This window comes from Hemicordylus capensis, chromosome 6 (genome assembly GCF_027244095.1).
Source record: "Hemicordylus capensis ecotype Gifberg chromosome 6, rHemCap1.1.pri, whole genome shotgun sequence".
NCBI classification, from domain to species: domain Eukaryota; kingdom Metazoa; phylum Chordata; class Lepidosauria; order Squamata; family Cordylidae; genus Hemicordylus; species Hemicordylus capensis.
The window spans coordinates 132,606,862-132,627,674 of record NC_069662.1 but is presented as its reverse complement, the minus strand read 5'-3'; the positions used below and the strand labels follow the sequence as shown (position 1 = coordinate 132,627,674).

Genomic DNA, 20,813 nt, shown 5'->3' with positions numbered 1-20,813 from the left:
CACGATCCAGATCAATTATTTAAAGAATGAGGAGAGCAGAGTCAATCTTTCCTGATGTGAACATTGCAGTGGCTGAGAAGGAACTGAGGAGAATGGCGCTCTCTTGTTGAAAATAACAGTCATACACATGTGCAATTTGGCAAAGCCAAAGAGAGCCTCAAAGCGCTTTGAATTCTTCCATGAGGGACTACCGTGCAGGCGCAGAACCCAGGTTGAGGGAACATGGATCACTTCAAAAATCCATATTATTTTTCTATGTAAACTGTTTTGAGAAATTTGGTTGAAATGCAGTATATAAATATTCACAGTAGTCGTATATACAGTATTAAATAAGAACAGTAAAATATTTCACATTCTGACAAGTGTTATAGAAAGGACACAACTCAACTTGTACCTCTTAAAGCTTTACAGTCAACTACTTCCACATGAGCATCCAGTCGATCAAATGCTTCTTTGCAGATAGCCTTTGCTAATGTTGACTTGCCGCTTCCCTATAAAATAAATTGGGACTGAAATCTTCAAAAAGAAAGACCCAGAAAAACTACTATCCTCATCTGTTTCTATGGATTTTTCCTACGGAAATAAACATAGAATAAAGCCCGTCAGGAATTAGTTCCACACAAGCTCCAATAAAATGAAAAAAAACTATGCAAGAGTCTAGAATTCCTGGAACTGCATGAGAGTACCTTCAGGAAGAGATGCACTCACTGAAGCAGTAGCATGTTCCGCATAGCTCAGCTCACCTTAGCCATCTTTAGCTGCAACCTCATCTATTTACTGCCAGTTTCATAGTATCAGAGAGCTTTAATTTTATTCTACCTACCCTGGCACTTCATTTACAAATGAAATAAAGATGGAAATGAATAGGAAGTGTTTATTTCCTATACTTAAGACAGTTTTAAAAGACGCATAAGTCAATACAACCAAAGTGTACTGTAGAAAAAATATTCCGCAGCAGCAAGAGAAACAAATTGTATAATCCAGGATTTTATTTTAATTTGCATTTTCTGTTTCTAGTGAAGCAAATGAGAAAACAAATCATGACTGTCTGGCATTTAAAATGGAATAATAGAAACTTAACACTTTTTCATGCTAATGCATAGATAAATGTAAATATGTACCTTTGCTCCAGTAATCAGGATACCTCCACTGCGTAGTCCAGCAGATATGGTGGCTAGCTTCTGAGACAGTGGTCGTCCCAAGAGGCTGTGTGATATATGCTTAAAGGAGGATAATCCTAGTTTATCTATTCCTCTGCAAAGTAAATATTAACAAAATTGAAAACTGAATGCCCCCTAATCATATCAAACAAAATAATATAAGGCACTAGCTATCTGAACATAGGAAGCTGCCATATACTCAGTCAGACCATAGGTCCATCTCGCTCAGTATTGTCTACACAGACTGGCAGCCGGCTTCTCCAAGGTTGCAGGCAGGAATCTCTCTCAGCCCTATCTTGGAGATGCCAGGAAGGGAACTTGGAGTCTAGATGCTCTTCCCAGAGCGGCTCCATCCCCTGAGGGGAATATCTTACAGCGCTCACACTTCTAGTCTCCCTTTCGTATGCAACCAGGGCGGATCCTGCTTAGCTTTAGGGGACAAGTCATGCTTGCTACCACAAGACCAGCTCTCTTCCCAAATTTGATAATACCTGTTATCTTGAAATAGCCCAAAGTGACTTATTTATGCAAAAGCAACCTATGGATATAATGCTGCCAGCTGTTCCTGTAGCTTCATGGTTGTAGCAGTTGCAAAAGTGTAGAATGTTTGTCATAAGCACATTCCCCATAAGTCAAGAAGTGCTGCTGCATCTTCACAGTATATTTGCTATACCCTAATACATATATGATGTGTTCAGATAGATGGGTACAACCTAAAATAGAGGGCATTGCTGCACCTACCAAGCCAAAGTTTGTGTGTTGTACTATGTATGAATCCAATTCGCTTGTGTATCACACTGCTGCTTGATACTTGTCTGGTTTCTGAATCCCATGGCTAAATTAAACATGTGCTTAAATATTGACAGAACAGGACTCCAGATTATGATAAAAACCTAATGTTCCCTTTAATTACAAATGTATAGGCAATTAAGATACAGGCACTCACTAACTTACAAACACCTTATAAATGATCAAGACTTACAATCAAAGCTCCATAATATATTAAATAGGAAGTCCACAACTTACAAATGCCAACCCACACATACAATCATACCATCCCTCATAGGAGCTATATGCATTCTGAGTTATGAACATCCAACTTACAGATGGACTTTTTGAACACAATCTGTTTGAAGGTTGAGGACTCCTCTCAGTATTTCTGATATTGTGCATTTTCGGGGGGGGGGGGAACCTTTACATTCTTAGAGTTTCTTTATTATGGACTTCTACTTCTATTTTGTGATACAGCCACAATATCTTACCCTAAACAGTTCAGACTGAACCATGGGAGGATCAGGTCACAAGATGACTCTGTGCTACCACCACCATTGGCTACTGAGCTCTCGGGATGTAGCAGAACCTGCATAAAAGATAGTTGTTATTTAGAAGCTGAATTAGCGCTGATAAGATGGAGGCCAGCTACATTTTTAGAACATGCTTGGGGTGTGGGTGGGGGAAAATAATGCTCTAATAATAACAGATTGCTACCATATATTAAATTTAGCATCAACCTGAACTTAAATATTCTGCTAAAAACCACATGAAGCAATTTTAATCTTAAGGAGCATAACAGTGTAACGGATTGTTCCTTGGCTGTATAAATGCCCAAGAAATATTTGCTATACTACTAAATTGAAAGTATTGGATGATTTTCACATTTGCTTCTAATTCAGATCTCCTCTGCCTCTATGGCCTTGGAATTTGCTGCTTCCATTTGTGGCTTAAAACAAACCAAAATCTGCCATTGTGTATGAACCCAGAAAACAAAAACAGGTTGCTCACCTGTAACTGATGATCTGGTAGTGATCCGTTGATATCCATTAGAATAGGTTCTGTACCTGCACGGAAGCTTCTCGGTGTCGAGTTCTACAGCTCCTTTTCGGCACCTGCGCCCCGCCCCACATGACCACATGGCTATTTAAGACAGGAGGGAGCACAGGCACCTCAGTTCCTTGGAGACCGCGAAGCAGTCGAGTAAGCAGGTAAGTTCTACTATAGCAAGGTAAGTACTACTGCGGAGGGGAGGTTCGGGAGGGTCTAATGGATATCAACGGATCACTACCAGATCATCAGTTACAGGTGAGCAACCTGTTTATCTGGGTCATGAACCACTGAATCCATTAGAATTGGCGTTTAGTTAGCTCCTTAAGGAGGAGGGAGCAGTAGTGTTATTGTAACACCCTTTTGAGGACACCTCTCTCAAAATTTGCCTCCGCCGCAGAATGAAAGTCAATGGCATAGTGCTTTACAAATGGTTGCTCAGAAGACCAAGTAGCGGCCTTACAAATGTCTTGAAAAGATATGCTGGACAGTTGAGCTGCTGAAACACCATAAGCTCTTATGGAATGTGCCTTGATGGTCTTTGGTGGCTGAATTTTCTGTAGAGAGTAAGTCAGATGGATGGCTTCCACAAGCCAGTGTGTCATGGCTCAGACTTCAGAATCAGAAGAATCAGAGCAGGAGGACTCGCCTGCTAGTGAGCCACAGCAACAAGAATTGGCAGAGAAACCAGACTCTGGAGCTGAAGATTCTCAACAGCTGCCAGACTTGGTTTCTGATGAGGAAGAGCCTGGGATTTCCCCTGTATTGAGACGACGTATCAAAAGACAGGCTCAGTGGGACTCACGCAGGTGCAGGAGATCACAAGAAAGAAAGCCAAACTGCAGACTCAGGGAAGCCTGATTGGTTGTTGGTTCTGTGGAACCATATATATTCAACTGTCTCCCATGGCTGAGTTGCTGTTTGCAACTTCGCTGGCAGCTTGTAGTGTGCTCTTGCATATTATATCTTTTCCGTGTTCCAGTCTGTCTTGTCTGTACTTCCCTGCATTGTTCCCTTTATTCCTTGTTCTGTGTCCTTTGCTTGTTTCATTCCTTGTTTTGTCTTTTCCTTCCACTTATTACTCAGTTATTGTTAGAAGGGGGTACCTAGTTTCAGTTCAGGGGACTTTATTCATTTACTGTTTTCTTTGCGAGCCTTTTATTTTCCTTCATCCAGTTTCGTTGCTGCTTTCTGTTTACTTTAATGGGGCTGTAAATCCTGTAGGGATAGCTGGGCTATCAGTTCAGGACACAGTGTGATCGTCTTTGTCTAGATAATGCCTGTCCTTTGGCCACACCCTTATAGAACACAAATAGCCTCCTTAATGACTGGAAAGGCTTAGTTTTAGAAAGATAGAGAAGCGCTCTGCAAACATCCAAGAAATGTATTATTTATCTATCTATCTATCTGATTTTTACACCGCACTTCCAAAATGGCTCAGGGCGGTTTACAATAATGGCTTAGGGCAGTTTACAATGTAGAGCCTTTTCTAAAGGCATGGTTGGTGTCTTAAAGAAGGTGGGTAGCATAATGTCCTGACTGATGTGGAAATCAGTCATGATTTTAGGTTAAAAAAAGTGATGCCCGGCCACAGGAGGACATTGTCCAGGTAGAACCGGGCATAAGGGACATCCATTCGGAGAGTCGTACGTTCACTCACCCTGCGAGCAGTAGTGATAGCCACCAAGAAGGCAGTTTTCAAGGATGCCAAATTCAACGTTGCGGAACACATGGGTTTGAAAGGTGGCTCAGTCAGGGCAGAAAGGACCAGCAAGATGCTCCACTGCTCAAGCGGTTTATGGATAGGAGGATACAGGTTAGTGAGGCCTTTCAAGAAACTTTTGCATGAGGGATGGGAGAACACTGTCCTGCCATCCCACTCTGGATGTCTAGACAATCGTGCCGCTAGGTGGACTTTGACTGACACATTTGAGAGCTTTGCCGTTTTCAGAGAGGTCAGATAAAGTAGGATCTCACGGATGGAGGCCTCCTTAGGACAGAAAGCATGCCGAGAAGCGCAGACAGAAAATCTCTTCCACTTGCTGACATAGTTTCTCCTTGTAGATGGTTTGTGTTGATTCAGCATGATCCATTTCAGCAGTCGATCTTCCACGTTGTTAGTTGTAGGGTTAGTACTTCTAGATGTAGAAGGCGCCCGTTTTCCTGAGTCAGGAGATCTGGACAGTTCGGAAGCCTCTGAAAAGTGTTCAAAGCTAGTATGAGTAGATGTGGAAACCATGCTTGGTGGGGCCACCAAGGCGTGATCAGGATGCACTTCACATGGCCTGCCAGGATTTGTGCCACAACTCTGCTCACAAGAGGTAACAGGGGGAACATGTAAGTCCAATGACTCTACCAGTCCATCTGGAAGGCATCCCCCAAAGACAGAGGGTCGTGGCCAGCTCTTGAGCAGAACAGCCCGCATTTTGTGTTCTGTGCTGTAGCAAATAAATTGATCTCCGGGTGACCCCAGAGATCGAAGATCCTGTGCAGGTAAGTGGTGTTCAGTTCTCACTCGTGTCGGATTTCTGTCAAGAATGAGTGGCTGAGGCCATCCGCCAGTACGTTGTCCGTGCCTTTGATGTGAATGGCCATCAGGATAATGCTGTTCTTGATACATCAATGCCAGATCTGAATGCTCAGGGCACATAGAGACCTGGAGACCATCCCGCCCTGTCTGCTGAGGTAGGCAATGGCGATAGTGTTGTCCAAGTGTAGTTGTACCACCCTCCCTCTCAGCATTGGGAGGAAGGCTTTCATGGCTTGGTAAACTGCCAATAGTTCCAGGAAGTTTATATGGAAATGATGTTGGGCATGGGTCCAGAGACTTTGCGTCAACGTAGCACTGCAATGTCCACCCCAACCTTGGAGTGAAGCATCCGTCGTGACCCACACTGACGAAGTCTGTGCCTGAAAGGGTATTCCCCTGAGAAAGTTGAGCCGTCGTGTCCACCAAGACAGAGATTGTAGGACTGGTAGAGGCAGACGTAGCTGTTTCGTAGGGCTGTCCCTGTTTAGGCAAAATGAAGACAGGAACCACAGTTGAAGTTTCTGCATTTTCAACCAGATGTAGCGCACAGTTGATTTGCAGGAGGCCATCAGGCCCAGCAAGTGTTGTATTTGACGTGCTGTCTGTAAGGGATTGTCTTTGCTGAACCATTAGTGCGATGGTCAGGTAGTGTTCCTCTGGTAAGAAAGCTCTTCCCACACTGGCATCCAGTACTGCACCAATGTAAGATATGGTGGATACCGGGGTTAGGCAATACTTTTTCCAGTTGACCTGTATCCCTAGGTCCTGGAGAAGGTTCAACATGTACCGAATCTGCAAAAGTAACTCTTTTTTGTCTTTTGATGACAGCAGTCTGGTCAGTCCAGATAGGGATACAGTTTTAGGCTCTTTGTCCTTAAGTGAGCCACTAACACCGCCATGCACTTTGTAAATACACGCAGGTCAGTGCAGAGGCCAAACGGAAGGACCTGATATTGATATATCGAGGTTCCTACTGTAAATCTCTTTTTTTCCATTTTAAAGTTTTATTGATTTTTACAATATCTTAGCAATCAAGTTACACTTAATGAAGTAAATAATGACTTCCCGCTTACCAGTCTGCGCAGTTCTTGTTAACTATACATATAAGCCATTGCTATAATATTACAAAACATACATACTCCGCCTTACAATTCGATTTTACCCTACCCCAACCTGCCGTGATACTAAACTTCAAACCCTGAAAGGTCCATGTTAGAAAAATAGTTTTTTAAGTAAAGTAAGAAATCTTCTTTAAAACATTCCAAGTTTTCACCCTTTATAAGTGTTGTAAGTTTTGACATCTCATATTCCAAAATTTTTATCAAGCAGTCTTCTTTTGAAGGCATTTTATTATCTTTCCATTTCTGCGCATATACTATTCTAGCCGCCGTGGTTGCATACATTAAAAAAGTTAAATTTCTTCTAAAGAACTCTCCTTGAGTTATTCCCAACAAGAAGGATTCTGGCCTCTTAGGAAATGTCATTTTAAAAATTTTCTTCAGCTCATTATATACCATATCCCAAAAGGCCTTTGCCTTCCCGCATGACCACCACATATGGAAGAAGGTTCCTTCACATTGTCCACATTTCCAACATTTGTTTGAAACATTTTTATACATTAATGCTATTTTTTTCAGTGTCAGATACCACCTCTACATCATCTTATAACAATTTTCTTTTAATGTATAACATGCAGTGAAATTTAAATCAGTTTTCCATAATTTTTTGCACGCAGCCATCTCTATATTATGACCCACATCTTGAGCCCATTTTATCATAGTTGTTTTAACCACTTTGTCTCTTGTCTCCTCAAAAAGCAACAACTTATACATCTTGGAGACTAATTTTTCATCATTTTCACACAACTCCTTTTCAAATCTCGACATCTGATCCTCAAATACAGCTTTAAGATCCTTCTTATAAATTTCATTTAACTGATGGTACTGAAACCAGTTACTAACCAAATTTTGAACTTCAGTTAGATTTTTTAATTTACAGCCCTTATCTTGAAACATAACAAATCTCTATAGGTACCCCATTCAGACAGCATATTTATCTCCCTGATGTCCTGGGAGGGAGAGCAAAGTTGATGGTGCAATAAAGATGGAGGGTGTGATGGGCTACTCTGTACCTCAAAGTCCTGCTTGTTGCCCTCTACCTGCTTATTACTCTGTGTAGAGGCATATTTTCCCTTCTCTTGCGCAGTTCCCTTATTGAAGGGCTGGTAACTTTTACGGTAGTCCCATCGGTCTTGTGGTCTGTAGGAGGTACAGGGGCGGTAGTAGTTCCACTTCTTCGAAGGATAGGATGTTGAAGTTGATGAAGAAGTAAAAGTTTTGGCCGTGAATTTTGACTTCTTCATCTTTTCCATTGTCACGTCCGTTTCTTCCGAGAAAAGGCCCTTACCATCGAATGGTAAGCCTTCTATCTTGTCCTTCATGTCTTGTTGTAAGGCTGCGGATCATAGCCAAGCATGATGACGTAGGGTAATGGCTATGATAACAGACTGAGATTTTGACTCCACTAAGTGTTTTGCGGTGCTCAATTTTTGGCATGTGGGGTCCCCCGCTTCTTGCAAAGTCTTTCGGAACCGAACCTTGAGTTCCTCAGGAGACAATGTATCAAGGTCCTTCTCTAAATTATCCCAGATGCAGTAGCTGTATTTAGCCATGCAGGCCGAGTAATTAGCCACTTTGACAGAGAGACAAGAGGTAGAATATAGTTTTCTCCCCATAACATCCAATTCCCTGCCCTCTTTATCCGTAGGGGTGGTGTGACGCCTCCCTGATCTTGAAGTGGTAGCACAATCAATGACCAGAGAGTTTGGGACTAGGGTGTTTGAACAAGTAAGTGTTATCTTGCTCCTGTACCCTGTAAAGGCCCTCCAATCTTTTTGATGTCAGTGTGGATGTGTGTGGAACTTGCCAAGCGCACTGAGCAGCGTTCGAGATGGGTAGCAGGGGCAGTGCCACTGGTTGAGCTGATTGAGACTAGGCCATGAAATTGTAGACTGGGTCATTGATGGTTTTGACTTGAGAAGATAAATCCAGTCCCAAGGCAGAAGCCATCTGTTTCACATGAGAATGATAAACCTTCAATTCCTCCGTCGGCAAGACGTGGGCAGGTGTGGCCACGTCTGGTGATGAGTCAGCTTCTATAGACTCAGCATCTGATTCAAAGATGAGCCATGGTGGCTGTCATCAAACGACATCTCAGAAGGAGAGTGGTGCAATGGGGCTCCACCTGGAGACTCTATACATAGGGAAGCAGTCAAAGGCGGGTCCTCTGTTTAGGCTGCTGCTGCAGTTACCTGTTTTTGCGTAGATCTTGTAGACGTAGAAAGCAAAGTTTGAGTCAAGGCGTTGGAGAGCACCTTCTTTGGAGCTAGAGGGGCATCCCCCATAGAGAGAGAATGGAGTGGTAGTGTGGAAGTGACTTGAGGCACAGCACCCATCGATGTGGTCTGTCGCCAAGCTCGATTCTCGGCACAGGCCATACCCGGTGAAGTTGCACCCGGTAATGCAGTCTCTTTTGATGGAGATACTGTGTGACTAAATCCGCACATGTACCAAGGCGCAGTGGTGGTAAGTTGATTAGCGGTCAGTAGCGGTGACCGGTAAGTTGATTAGCGGTGTTGAGGGTCGGCAGGTGGAACATCCTCCTCCAAATGTGGAAACCCTTGCAATGTCGAGGGCATGTTAGCTGCAGAGTCTAACATCATAAGCAGTGATTGTGCCGCCCCCAGGTCCAAAGGCAGTGCTTCTGTGTAAGAAAGATCTGCCTCTTCTATTGAGAATGTCAAGGGTGCTCGTAATCGAGGTGTGACTGTAGTAATATTCGTCGGGGTGTTCAAGGTCGAAGGCTGTGGCCCCTCCCCCGATGTAGAAGGGGACCGAACTGGAGTCAGCACTGGTTGCAAATCCTGCAACGTCAGCACCAAGAGCGTTGATATCGGCGTAGCTGGCAGTCCTGCATCCTTCGACCTTGGGATCATAGCAACGTGTGGAGGCTGGCTCAATGCCAGAGCTTCCATTGACGCCGATATCGATGAGACGTGTGGTGGAGAACTTGATGCCGAGGCTTCCTTCGGTGTTGAGCATGGCAGTGCCTTCGGTGTCAAGAGCCCAGTCTGTTGAGTTGCCATCAATACTGTTGGAATGGTTGATGTCAACTGCTTCGATATCGATACGAAGACCACATCTTGAGTGGACTTTGGCAACGGAGTTGACCTCAACGTCAACAGCTTCTGCGTTTTTCAGCGGGCTCTCCAGCAGCCGCCATTTTTTCACCCGGCCGTTTCAAGGACTTATAGGTTTTCACAGAGGGCACCGGGGTTTTAGATTGGGCAGAACCCAGGGTCCCCAATCCATGCACCTGAGGTGATCTCTAGGATGAGGACGATGGCACCGTCAAAACATCATTGTAAATCACGGCTCTCAAATGGAGTTCTCGATTCCTCCGGGTTTGTTTTGAAAACGATTGACAAATTTTACAGGATGAAGTGACATGAGCTTCACCCAGACAGAGCAAACATAAACTATGGGCATCTTGTGAGGGCAATTTTGCCTTGCATTTTTCACAGAGTTTAAAAGTTTTCTTCTCTTTCAGGGTATCCATATCCCCTTCAATAGCCCACAAGGCAGCCTGTTACTCACAAATAACATGGTTGTTACGCAGTCTGAGGTCAAAGCCAAGTAGCAGTCCAATCAGTTATCAAACAAAATCGCTACAGAGTAAGCAGAAATTTTAAGCAGTCCCGGGTCATATAGCCAGATAGCAGTCCGATCAAGTGGCAAACAGAATCGTAAGGCAGAAGCTTTGTCCAGAAGACAGTCCAAGGTCAGAAGCCAGAGAATACAAAAACGAGTAGTAGAACTTTCTGAAGAGTAAGAAACCAGAATGAGGAGCCGCAGAAACCGAGTGAGCTGATCTCCACAGCGGTCGCAAAGGAACTGAGGTGCCTGCACTTCCTCCTGTCTTAAATAGCCATGTGGGGCGGGGTGCAGGTGCCAAAAAGAACTCGACACTGAAAGGATTCCGCGAAGGCGCAGAACCCATTCTAATGGATTCAACGGATCACGACCCAGATACCTGGTTTGACATCCTGGCTTGTTCAGGAAGGGTGGTAAGAACAAACCATGATTTGTCAGGTTCGCTCACAACAATTAAAACAGAAACAATGTTTCCTCCCCTCTTGCACGAAGGGGAGGCAGAATGCACAAGCCTGAGATTCAGACTAGCAATGGTTTAACACAATGCTGACTGTTACTAAGGAAATCGGGGAAATCGCACTTTTTAAAAGAAGACAGCTATAAGATTGTTTTGGAAGGGGAAAAGGTTGCTCTAGAATCCTTGCTCTGATACTCTAAAGCAGGGGTAGACAAACTTGGTTGTAGTCCAGTTGTTGCTGAACAAGTACAACTTGTAGTCCAGTTGTTGCTAAACTACAACTCACATCATCCTTAGTCACAATAAATTGTGGCTGGGAATGATCGATGTTGTAGTTCAACAACAGCTGGAGATTCAAGGTTGCCTGCCCCTGCTCTAAAGCATCATGGAATGCAGAGATAAGTTGTTACAGAATTTAAGCACAGCCTATCATCAGAATCCCCTCTCCATGTTTCATGCTATAAATGCACAAACAAAACCCCCTGAAACAATATCTAATAACTGAAATAATTTGTACTGTTTATCTTTTTAACCAAATACGACACAATTGACACTAACGGATACCGGAAAAAAGTGATATTTACTTGCATATTTGCTTTCTGCAGCATGCTGGGGCTCAAGAGGAAAGTATGTTTTGATTTCTCTTCTTCGGTGTCAGGCGAAGACACTACACTGAGGACAAAGTCCTCCATGCCTTTCAAAACACAATGGACAAATTAATTTGCTATGATACAAAAAGAGAGACATGGCACTGATTTAATCAGTTTTGCAACACATACTAGGACTGTAATACTACATTCCACACTGGAATTCCGTTGAACTGGCAAATTAAATACTACAGCTTTAATTCCTTAATTGGCAGGGACAAATTTTAAAGGGCTCTATGAAGTTGAGTATGAGTTTCTTTATTTATTGAGATTGTTTTAGCACCAATATGCTACTATAAGAAACTATTAAAGATCCCTTTCCTTCTAACGATTGGTAGCATTTGTTCATTATGTTGTAAATTATTCCCCAAAGGTACCTATATGGAAGCTTTTAGTGACAAGATAAATTTATGCACATGCAATAGGCTGAGACATTATGTATATGCAGACACATACATTTCGGGCAGTAAACAAATATGTCTAAATACAAACTGGCTGAACAGTCAATGATTAAGTAAACAAAACATAATTTAATCAGTGAACAGCATTTCTAAAAAGCAAATGTAATGGAAAGGTATCTTTGTAATGCTCCAACAATAGAATCACAACTGAGGATATATTTTTGCTTACCATTTCCAAGTGCTAATTGTAAATAGCCTTTGTCTGCTATTATCAAAGGGACGTTGATGGTACTGTAATCCTCCAGCCACAAATTAAAAGCATTTTTAATGTCATCTTCACTGATATAATTATTCTAAGAAGAAGAAAGAATGGGAAGGGTTGTAAGTTTAATTAGTCCTCCTAACAAAAATACCTTCACACAAGGAAGTTATTCATTCAGCTACCCAAGGGACAGCATTACTAATGGCTGGGATCATTCACTGACTGATAATGTATCAATGATCCCAACAAGCACCAAAAAAGTCTTTTTTCTTTCCCAAGGAAAACCTGCACTGCAGTTGCGGGGAAGGGGGAATAGGATTTATAACTGAATAGTGCTCAAGCCCCTCAAACACAATGACTATTTCAATTCATCAGTGGTATAGCAACTTCTGTCACCTTAAGTGACACAGTGGGGAAATGCTTGACTAACAAGCAGAAGGTTGCCAGTTCAAATCCCCGCTGACCAAACTATGGGAAACACCTATATCAGGCAGCAGCGATATAGGAAGATGCTGAAAGGCATCATCTCATACTGCGCAGGAGAAGGCAATGGTAAACCTCTCCTGTATTCTACCAAAAGAAAACCACAGGGCTCTGTGGGCGCCAGGAGTTGAAATTTATTTGACGGCACACTTTACCTTTATAGCAACTTCCAAAATATCCATGGCCAGGTAATAGCTACATCTATGAACAATTTAGACCTATCTGGTACTTCCCAATCTTATCAATACCTCCCTTCCTTTAGCAATCATCTCCTTTTTACTTCCCAGCTTACCAGGAAACTCTCCTTTCAAATACATGTTTCTGCTAATTTTTCCAATAAGAAAGCATGGGGAAGAAGAGGCATATCTTGGCAGAAAGTTTTAGGAAGGACCTGAACTTAGATTTTCTGAGCATGATCACGTTGTTCGATTATTTTTGATACTTGTGACCAAAATGAAAAACCATGGTAAGAAATTCACTGGCATTATCTATAGTCTGCTAATCAAGGAGTAGGATTTTTCTCGTGTAGATGCAAAGTTAGACAGTAGACCTTTAAGGGATATGAATAATCTCTATTCCTTTCTTCTTGTCTGCACTTCCCTGCTATTCTAGCCTCATGCAGACATTACAAAATCAGTGAGCTGTAGCCAAATACAGCGGGGCAAAGAGAGAGGACACCCCACCCCCGCCCTGTCAATTGCCACCGCTCACACCTACAGCAGGTCTTGTCTGAAGAGAGAAGAGTCGTAAGCATGACAGTGGGTGCTTTCTTGATTGCGAAACTGTCTCACAATCACGGAAGCACCCGCAATCACACTTACAGTTTTTCCCTCTTCAGACAAGCCCCGCTGTAAGCTTCTGCACTTATCATAGCAGTAAGTGAGAGAAGCATTTATGAATTAGTGTATACATTAGAGAAAATGAATAGTGTGGCAAAGGAAAAGCTAACAACTCCTCTACCTTTCTAACCCATGCAAACAGCAATATGATATAGATCTGGGGATAGGGTTCTTAAGATGAATGGATGTATAATCATCATTATCAGTTTAAATCAAATGCATATTATCTGCCCTGGAATATTACGACAGGGCAAAATAGCAAACAAAACAAACTTTATAAGTTCTAACTTCCACCAGTACTATTTGATTGAAAAAACTCTCCTTCACAAAATCAGACTTGAATATTCATTACATTCTTATTTTCATTTGTGGCCTTCTACAGACAAGTATCTGCAGAAAAGTGCTTTACAATTCTTGCTTCAATTTTTGGTACACTAAAGAGGAAAAATAAAACAATGGCTCAGAATTATATTATCCTTGAATAAAATGACACATAATTGCAGATATATGTATTATACATCCATACCTGCTTTACAAACATGAGAGACTAACTCAAGAGTGAATGCTAAATAAAATATGCCAGAACAGCAGCTTAATGCAATATGAAGTTCCCAAACTATAAACAAACCATAGGGCATCTAACAAATTATAAGTTTAAGAACATAAACTCACTAAAGTCTTCTTAGGATGCAATCTAAGAGATGTTGGAATTTTAGGATCTGAATTCACTGAAGCTATTCTGACAGCTGCATGTAGTTCTATTTGTAGTCTCTTCCTCAAGCCATCTGGTATCTGAAATATGATTATGATAAGAAATAACAAAGCACAAATGCTTAAGACAAAAACCTATACATTCTACTGAGGTACCCCCACAAGTATGTGAAAATTCATTTTAAAAATTATTTCTAGTATATCTGAAAATTTCATATATGTTTGATTGTTACAAGCTTTTTGGCTCTACTGAAAAAGTGGATTCTCAGTATTTGGATAGGACTGTATTTGTCAGCTGCCTTTAAGAGAACAGTATACCTATCAACTCTCCCTCTCTGCAAGGATCATTTCATTTTGACAACCTCAGGTCACCAAGTTTTGAAAGAAATTAAGGAGTGAGCTTTTGCAGGGAGCCAATAAGAATGTTGGCTCTAAATAACAAGAGTGGAGAGGCAGGCTTGTCCTTCCTATTCATACACTGGAGTTCTACTAAGAAATTTCTGACCTAGATAAAGAAAGCAGAATTAGTTTTCAAGACATTAAAAACCATGTATAACTGTTTTAAGACATCAAAAATTGAGAAACCTGGATTTCATATTGCAGATTTGTAGTGCTCAGGCTAATATCCTAAACCTTACTTTAAAAGTTAGTTTTAGTGGTGGACATCCAGACTAGCCTTCTGCAAATGCACCAAGTTTTTTCTTGCATGATGAGAGGGGCAATTTTAACCCTCCCCCTTCCCTCTGTAGCTGCTGTGCCTCCCGAAACTATCTCCCTGATGGTCCCCCAGCTGCCAGGGACATCATTTCAGGGGGCATAAGTGGTTACAGAGCCAAGGGGAGATGACTGAAAATTGCTCCTTCTGCAACAGAAAAACCAGGCACATCTGTGGAAGGTTAGTCTAGATGTCACCCACTGCTTCCATATAGGTTTACTTAGGATCATGGCCCTGGTGGCGCAGTGGTAAAAAAAAAAACTGCCGCCCTGTAACCAGAAGGTTACAAGTTCGATCCTGACCAGGGGCTCAAGGTTGACTCAGCCTTCCATCCTTCCAAGGTCGGTAAAATGAGTACCCAGAATGTTGGGGGCAATATGCTAAATCATTGTAAACCGCTTAGAGAGCTCCGGCTATAGAGCGGTATATAAATGTAAGTGCTATTGCTATTGCTAAATGTTTGGGATGTGCCCAACCATGGTTCGAGCACTTTGAGGGAAATTAAAGAGGGAACTTTAAGAAAACAGAACAGGTGCTTACCTGCTCTCCGTCACCCCTTCCTGCTTCCTGCTGGGGCAGCGCATGCCCCCCAAAGCCCCACATACCATCAACATGCACATGCATGTACCAGTGCCATTTGCATGCTCAGCAACACCATGCTGACCATGCAAATGGCATCCATGCATGCAATATGCATGCTGATGGCGTGTTGGGCTTTTTTGGACATGCACTGCCCCAGCAGGAAGGGGCAACGGAGTGCAGGTAAACACCTGATCTCTGTTTTCCTAAAGTTCCCTTTTTTATTTCCCTCAAAGTGCTCAAACTGCGCTTCGAACTGTGATTCAGGCACATCCCTACTAAATGTAATTTTTACAATTAGTGTGATAAAGATAGCATATTATACTCTTTTTGCTTTTCATATACTTTTCAAAATTTAATGTTTAGGCTGTGATCTATTTAATAACTCATCTACAGAGGGGGGGAACCAATTCACAACTATTTATTCTAAAGTTGCTTTGGTGAGTAGCCTTGGCTGATATAAAAGGAGCTCTTCTAAGACATTTATTGAGTAAGTAGTTTGAAGACTGCAGCCTCACAGATATTCTGAGAAGATGTATGTCTAAGGAAGTTCCATGGAAATAAAAATGTTAGTGGTGTAGAGGTTAGAGAGTTCAACACAGACTGGGGAGGTGCAGGTTCAAATCCTTTCTCAACAGCAAAGCTCACTGGATGAACTTGGGCCAGTTACTGTATCTCAGTCTAACCTACCTCGCAGGTCTGCTGTGAGGACAGAGGAAGAGGGACTCCATGTACCCCAAGACAAGCACTTTGGAGGAAGGGCAGGACAAAAACAACAAGTCAATGGGCCTTATTTCCAGGTCAGCATGTTTAAAATGGAGGTGTTAGTGAGATGTGTTCCAATATTCTACTTAAAATCTTTAAAACACTGATAAATTATTTCCCTCCAACTTCTTAAAACAGAACTAACCCAAACTCTTCCAACATGCAGCTGCTCCACGTTATGATTACACATTATGGCATTCTTTAGGTCCTCAAAACCATTCCATATGATTTGTACCACAGAAATCTCATTGGATTCTTGACTTCTACCAGAGCTGGATTGGTTTGGATCTTGCACATTGATCACCTGCTTTTCTTTCTTTGATGTTAGATTCTGCTTTGATTCTTGATGCTGTTGTCTTGGAGAAAGTAGTTTACTAATCTTTCCATAAGATACCTGAATATTGGCATCTGAAGTAGCATATTCTGAATCCCATGGAAAAACATGAATAGCGTTGTGTTTATTAAACGTATATGTGACTGATGTACTTTGCACACTATGGGGCTGAGTCTGGCATACTCGGAATATAGAATCCATGTGAATCAAGTTCAAGAGGTTGTCTTTGACAGCACTCAGTTCATCAGCGATGCAAGAAGCCTCCTGTTTCTTGTCAGAAGTGTGAGAGAAAATGTTCCCAATTAAATTCCATATGTTTGGCAGGACATTTGAACTAAATGACACTTTTGTATCTGGCTTATGATCTTGGACTCCTGTATTTAAATCCATTTCTTTGGCACGTGGCTCCTTACTTATTTCTCTTTGATCGAACTCGGTTTCAGAAACAGTATCCTGTAAAACGTCACTATTTGCAGAAGGCAGCATGGTGGAACTTTCTCCACACTGGCGTACTTTAGGGAGTATGAAGAGTTCTGTTCGAGGTTCAAGTCTTCCATAGATAGCAGCTGGTTTTAGACTAACTGGAATTTAAGAGGAAGATGTTAATATACTAGCCACCTTAGAATAACTCCTTGGTGATATTGTAGAAAAGCTTGCATTATCACTTACCAATCTGGATATAAATACAAGTGTGTTGTTCAACCCACACTGGGAAGATAGCTTTGGGAAACACTATTCGAACTTGATCAAGAAGATGGCTTTCGAGAGAGGAAGCATGCAGCTCCTATGATAATTTTACAGTGTATTAGAAAATATATCTTACGACCATATAAAAACTCATGTTGATGCACAAACTGGTTTTGAATCATAAGGATGCAATAAAGTGTGCTGTCAAGTCGATTTCGACTCCTGGCGCCCACAGAGCCCTGCGGTTTTCTTTGGAAGAATACAGGAGAGGTTTACCATTGCCTCCTCCCGTGCAGTATGCGATGATGCCTTTCAGCATTTTCCTATATTGCTGCTGCCTGATATAGTACCAGCAGGGATTCAAGCTGGCAACCTTCTGCTTGTTAGTCACGCACTTCCCCACTATGCCACTTAAGGTGGCAAGGATGCAATAGAAAACTCTTATACATCAAAAATATTAGTTTGGGAAGAATGGGAAAAATTAGTATGGAAACACCATATTTTGAAAGCTTAAGGAGATCTAAAGAATTTAAGCATTTTTATTACCAGTATCTCCCAATCATCTGCTGAAATGGGTTCCACTTCTACTTGCTGACAGGACAAGACTTGGGAACAGGGCTCAAGGAATATCTGGAAGACAACAGATCTTGTTGAAAGAATTACTCACACAATTCTGATTACCTACATACATGAAAATACAGTGGAGATGAGATAGAAACAATGGCCCAGTTTAGACAATTCAAGAAACCATAGTTTTAGATCATTAACAAGCTGGGTGACTGTATGTGCTCTCTTCCCCTCATACACACTCGTGAATGCAAAGCTTCCTGGTTTTTTTAAACCACGGTACTGGGAACCTATAGTTTAACCCAGGGGTAGGTAACCTTGGCCCTCCAATCATCCCCAGCCACAAAATTGTGGGTGGGGATGATGGGAGCTGTAGTTCAACAGCTGGAAAGCCAAGGTTGCCTACCTCTGGTTTAAGCAATCCCTGTGCTGACAAGCCAAGACTGCAAATCACATTTTGATACTGATTTGGAGGCATCACTAAAACTACAGTTTCCCTGTTTAGGCATCATAGGATACTGTGCTTTAACAAACCTGGAAGCTTTGTACTCAGTTAGCTGCACAAGGGGAAGAAGAAGAATGGGGAAGGGAGAGTGCATGGGCATACTGCTCATTCACAATCCAGGCTAAACCAGGCCACAACATAGTTCACACACATAAGATGTGGGGAATAAGGAGGTTGCTTCCCAGTGGACATCTGACCCAGACCAACACACATGCCAGACCTGCACAATACATTTTTTTTGCCATTTATTTTTTCAGCAGTGTTGCCTGCTCCAGGCAAATCCAGAAGCCATTTTTTTAAACTTCCCCACATTTATAAAGAAGCTTGCAATTAGGTTCAAGGCACTCTCAAAGGCCAAATGGCTACAAAAATCACTCTGATAATGTATATACTTTTGCTTGTGTGCGCATTCATCAGTTCACTGCGTCACAGCTAACGAGCTTATACAGCAAGAGTATAAATTTATACAGGAAACAGATGTCAATATAATGATCAGGGCTCAGGAAATCCACTAGTCTACTTGTCCATGACGAGTGAAAAATGATGCATCTGCAGAACCATCTGACGAGTAAAATATTTTTGTCCGGCTGGTGAATTGAGACAACATTTCTTAACCCCTGATAATGATCCCTTTCTTGATTAGATCTTATAGAAATCTCAGTGACACACAAACATCTTGTGCTGTCAGTTCTTCTCAACTTTGGGGTAGCGGACTGACTTCCGTATTCCCCATTAAGGAAGACCAATATTTTCCAAGATGACAGCATTGACCATCTGCTTCTCGCTGAGATCCTTCCACACAGTAGGATCTCTCCTTAGTCAATTGTTATACACAAAGGCCTCAAGACTGGAGACAGTGTGTGTTGAGAGTACAAATGAAACATAAAGATAAATAACATTTCAGAAGTTGCTTGCGTCTTTTAAAACATTTTTATCTTGATTCAGTGTTATCATTTGGTTTACTCTTACTTGCATGAAAATTCTTTACTACTAAAACTGACAAGTAGCTAGACAGACAACAATAATTATAGATAAAAACCAGATCTTCTATGAGAATAAAAATCTGCATTCCAAACCTGTTGCTTATCTGCAATACCAAGTTTCTCCGCTAGCTGTCTGTTTATTTCAACAATGTTTCCTTCTTTCTGACCATAATGTCTGATTTCTATCCAGCCCAAGAATATAGGTTGATAACCCCAGGAAACCTTCAGAGCTTGACCCTGATAATATCACAGAAACAAACATAGGTTAAACAGTGTAGAGGCATATAATACACATCACTAACAAGGTTTCTACAGAGATAATTTCTATAGTACCCAATATGAAATAACCAGAAACAGCATTCAGTTAGCATTAGATAGCAATAGAGAAATGAGCTCTATCAAAAGGTGTCAATCTTGTATTAGGCAATAATTTTTACATGGATATACAATACAACCAAATAGTCTTGTATAGGATGATCCAATCTCATTGGCATTCTGAAAGAATGTTCATGTCAGAAACTGCTGCCAACTTCTTGATAATCAAAATGCAGCTCTAATATTTTAATGTTTACTTATTTGGTCTGATCTCAAGGTCCTACATGTGCTGCAATACAGATACACAGTTTGTTTGTGGATAGATACCCAGATTCACTTCAGTGGAGGGAGCACATTCATGTGAACAAAGAAATGTCCACATGAATCAGATTCCCATATTGGAATAAGCAGAAGAATTCTTGTGACTGGCAAAGTTCTATGCACATTAAAGTCACTGCAGCTAACAGCTAGACTGTACCAACACTCTTGTTCTGTGCAAATCGCCCCTTTACACACCAGTTTAAACAGGGTTTTGCAGCACATATAGAGTGGTGATTTGGATGAACACTTCTCACACATGATTTGAGGATGTGCCGAGATCGCATTGGTATGTTCTGTAGTGATGTCAAGGTGGGCATGTTCTCGCCATGACCTCGTCCTCATGTGTAGAGGAAGGTGTTTGTTTGAACCAGCCCATGACATGTGTTCACAACGTAGAATAAAAACACATTCCAAAATGCTTTTCAGCCCAACTCTAAAATGTTCCTGTATCATTTTGCACGTGTTTAAGATGGGAAAGGACCAACAGTAATACCAGCACTATCAATAGTTGTGGACCAAAGAGGACTCAGCACTGTATCTCTCTCACTTTGTGGAGATGTTACAGTGGCTTTCTGGCAGAAGTTAATGAGCACAAGCAGTTTGGTAAGGGAAGAATATTGGCAAGTGGAGCCTGGGTGATTAAGCAGCAATTTAACTGTAATTGTTCCAGAATACATGAAGAGGAATGCAAGTGCAGCAGGGAGGAACAACAGCATAAGTGGCTAAAAGACTGCTTGGTAGGAAGGAATGGTAGAATTGAAAGTGGGCTCTTCGCCCAATAAACACTATGATACTTTTTTTCTGTTTAGAAACTTTGATCACTGCTGAGATATTGTACAGAACACAACATCTAACAGTTTCCTAAGCAAAATTGTTCTTCAATCTTGCAATTATTAATACTTTTACATTTATATCCCGCTCTTCCTCCAAGGAGCCCAGAGCGGTGTACTACATACCTGAGTTTCTCTTTCACAACAACCCTGTGAAGTAGGTTAGGCTGAGAGAGAAGTGACTGGCCC

The 20,813-nt window shown here is 41.7% G+C and overlaps 1 protein-coding gene across 4 annotated transcripts in view; it reads right to left on the bottom strand.

The window, feature by feature from the left end:
- PEX1 (peroxisomal biogenesis factor 1) overlaps positions 1-20,813 on the bottom strand; it is a 54,267-nt gene that overhangs the window by 31,642 nt on the left and 1,812 nt on the right. For 3 of the 4 annotated variants that reach the window (XM_053261765.1, XM_053261762.1, XM_053261763.1), the window contains exons 2-11: positions 19,252-19,395; positions 17,650-17,733; positions 17,086-17,200; positions 16,228-16,997; positions 13,985-14,104; positions 11,958-12,081; positions 11,265-11,374; positions 2,423-2,520; positions 1,122-1,254; positions 395-491 (exon numbers count right to left, since the gene is read on the bottom strand). In XM_053261765.1, coding sequence (XP_053117740.1) covers positions 395-491; positions 1,122-1,254; positions 2,423-2,520; positions 11,265-11,374; positions 11,958-12,081; positions 13,985-14,104; positions 16,228-16,902 — 1,357 coding nt within the window. In that variant the 5' untranslated portion in view covers positions 16,903-16,997; positions 17,086-17,200; positions 17,650-17,733; positions 19,252-19,395. The remainder of the gene's footprint in view (positions 1-394; positions 492-1,121; positions 1,255-2,422; positions 2,521-11,264; positions 11,375-11,957; positions 12,082-13,984; positions 14,105-16,227; positions 16,998-17,085; positions 17,201-17,649; positions 17,734-19,251; positions 19,396-20,813) is intronic. The other variant, XM_053261764.1, reaches the window with a different exon arrangement.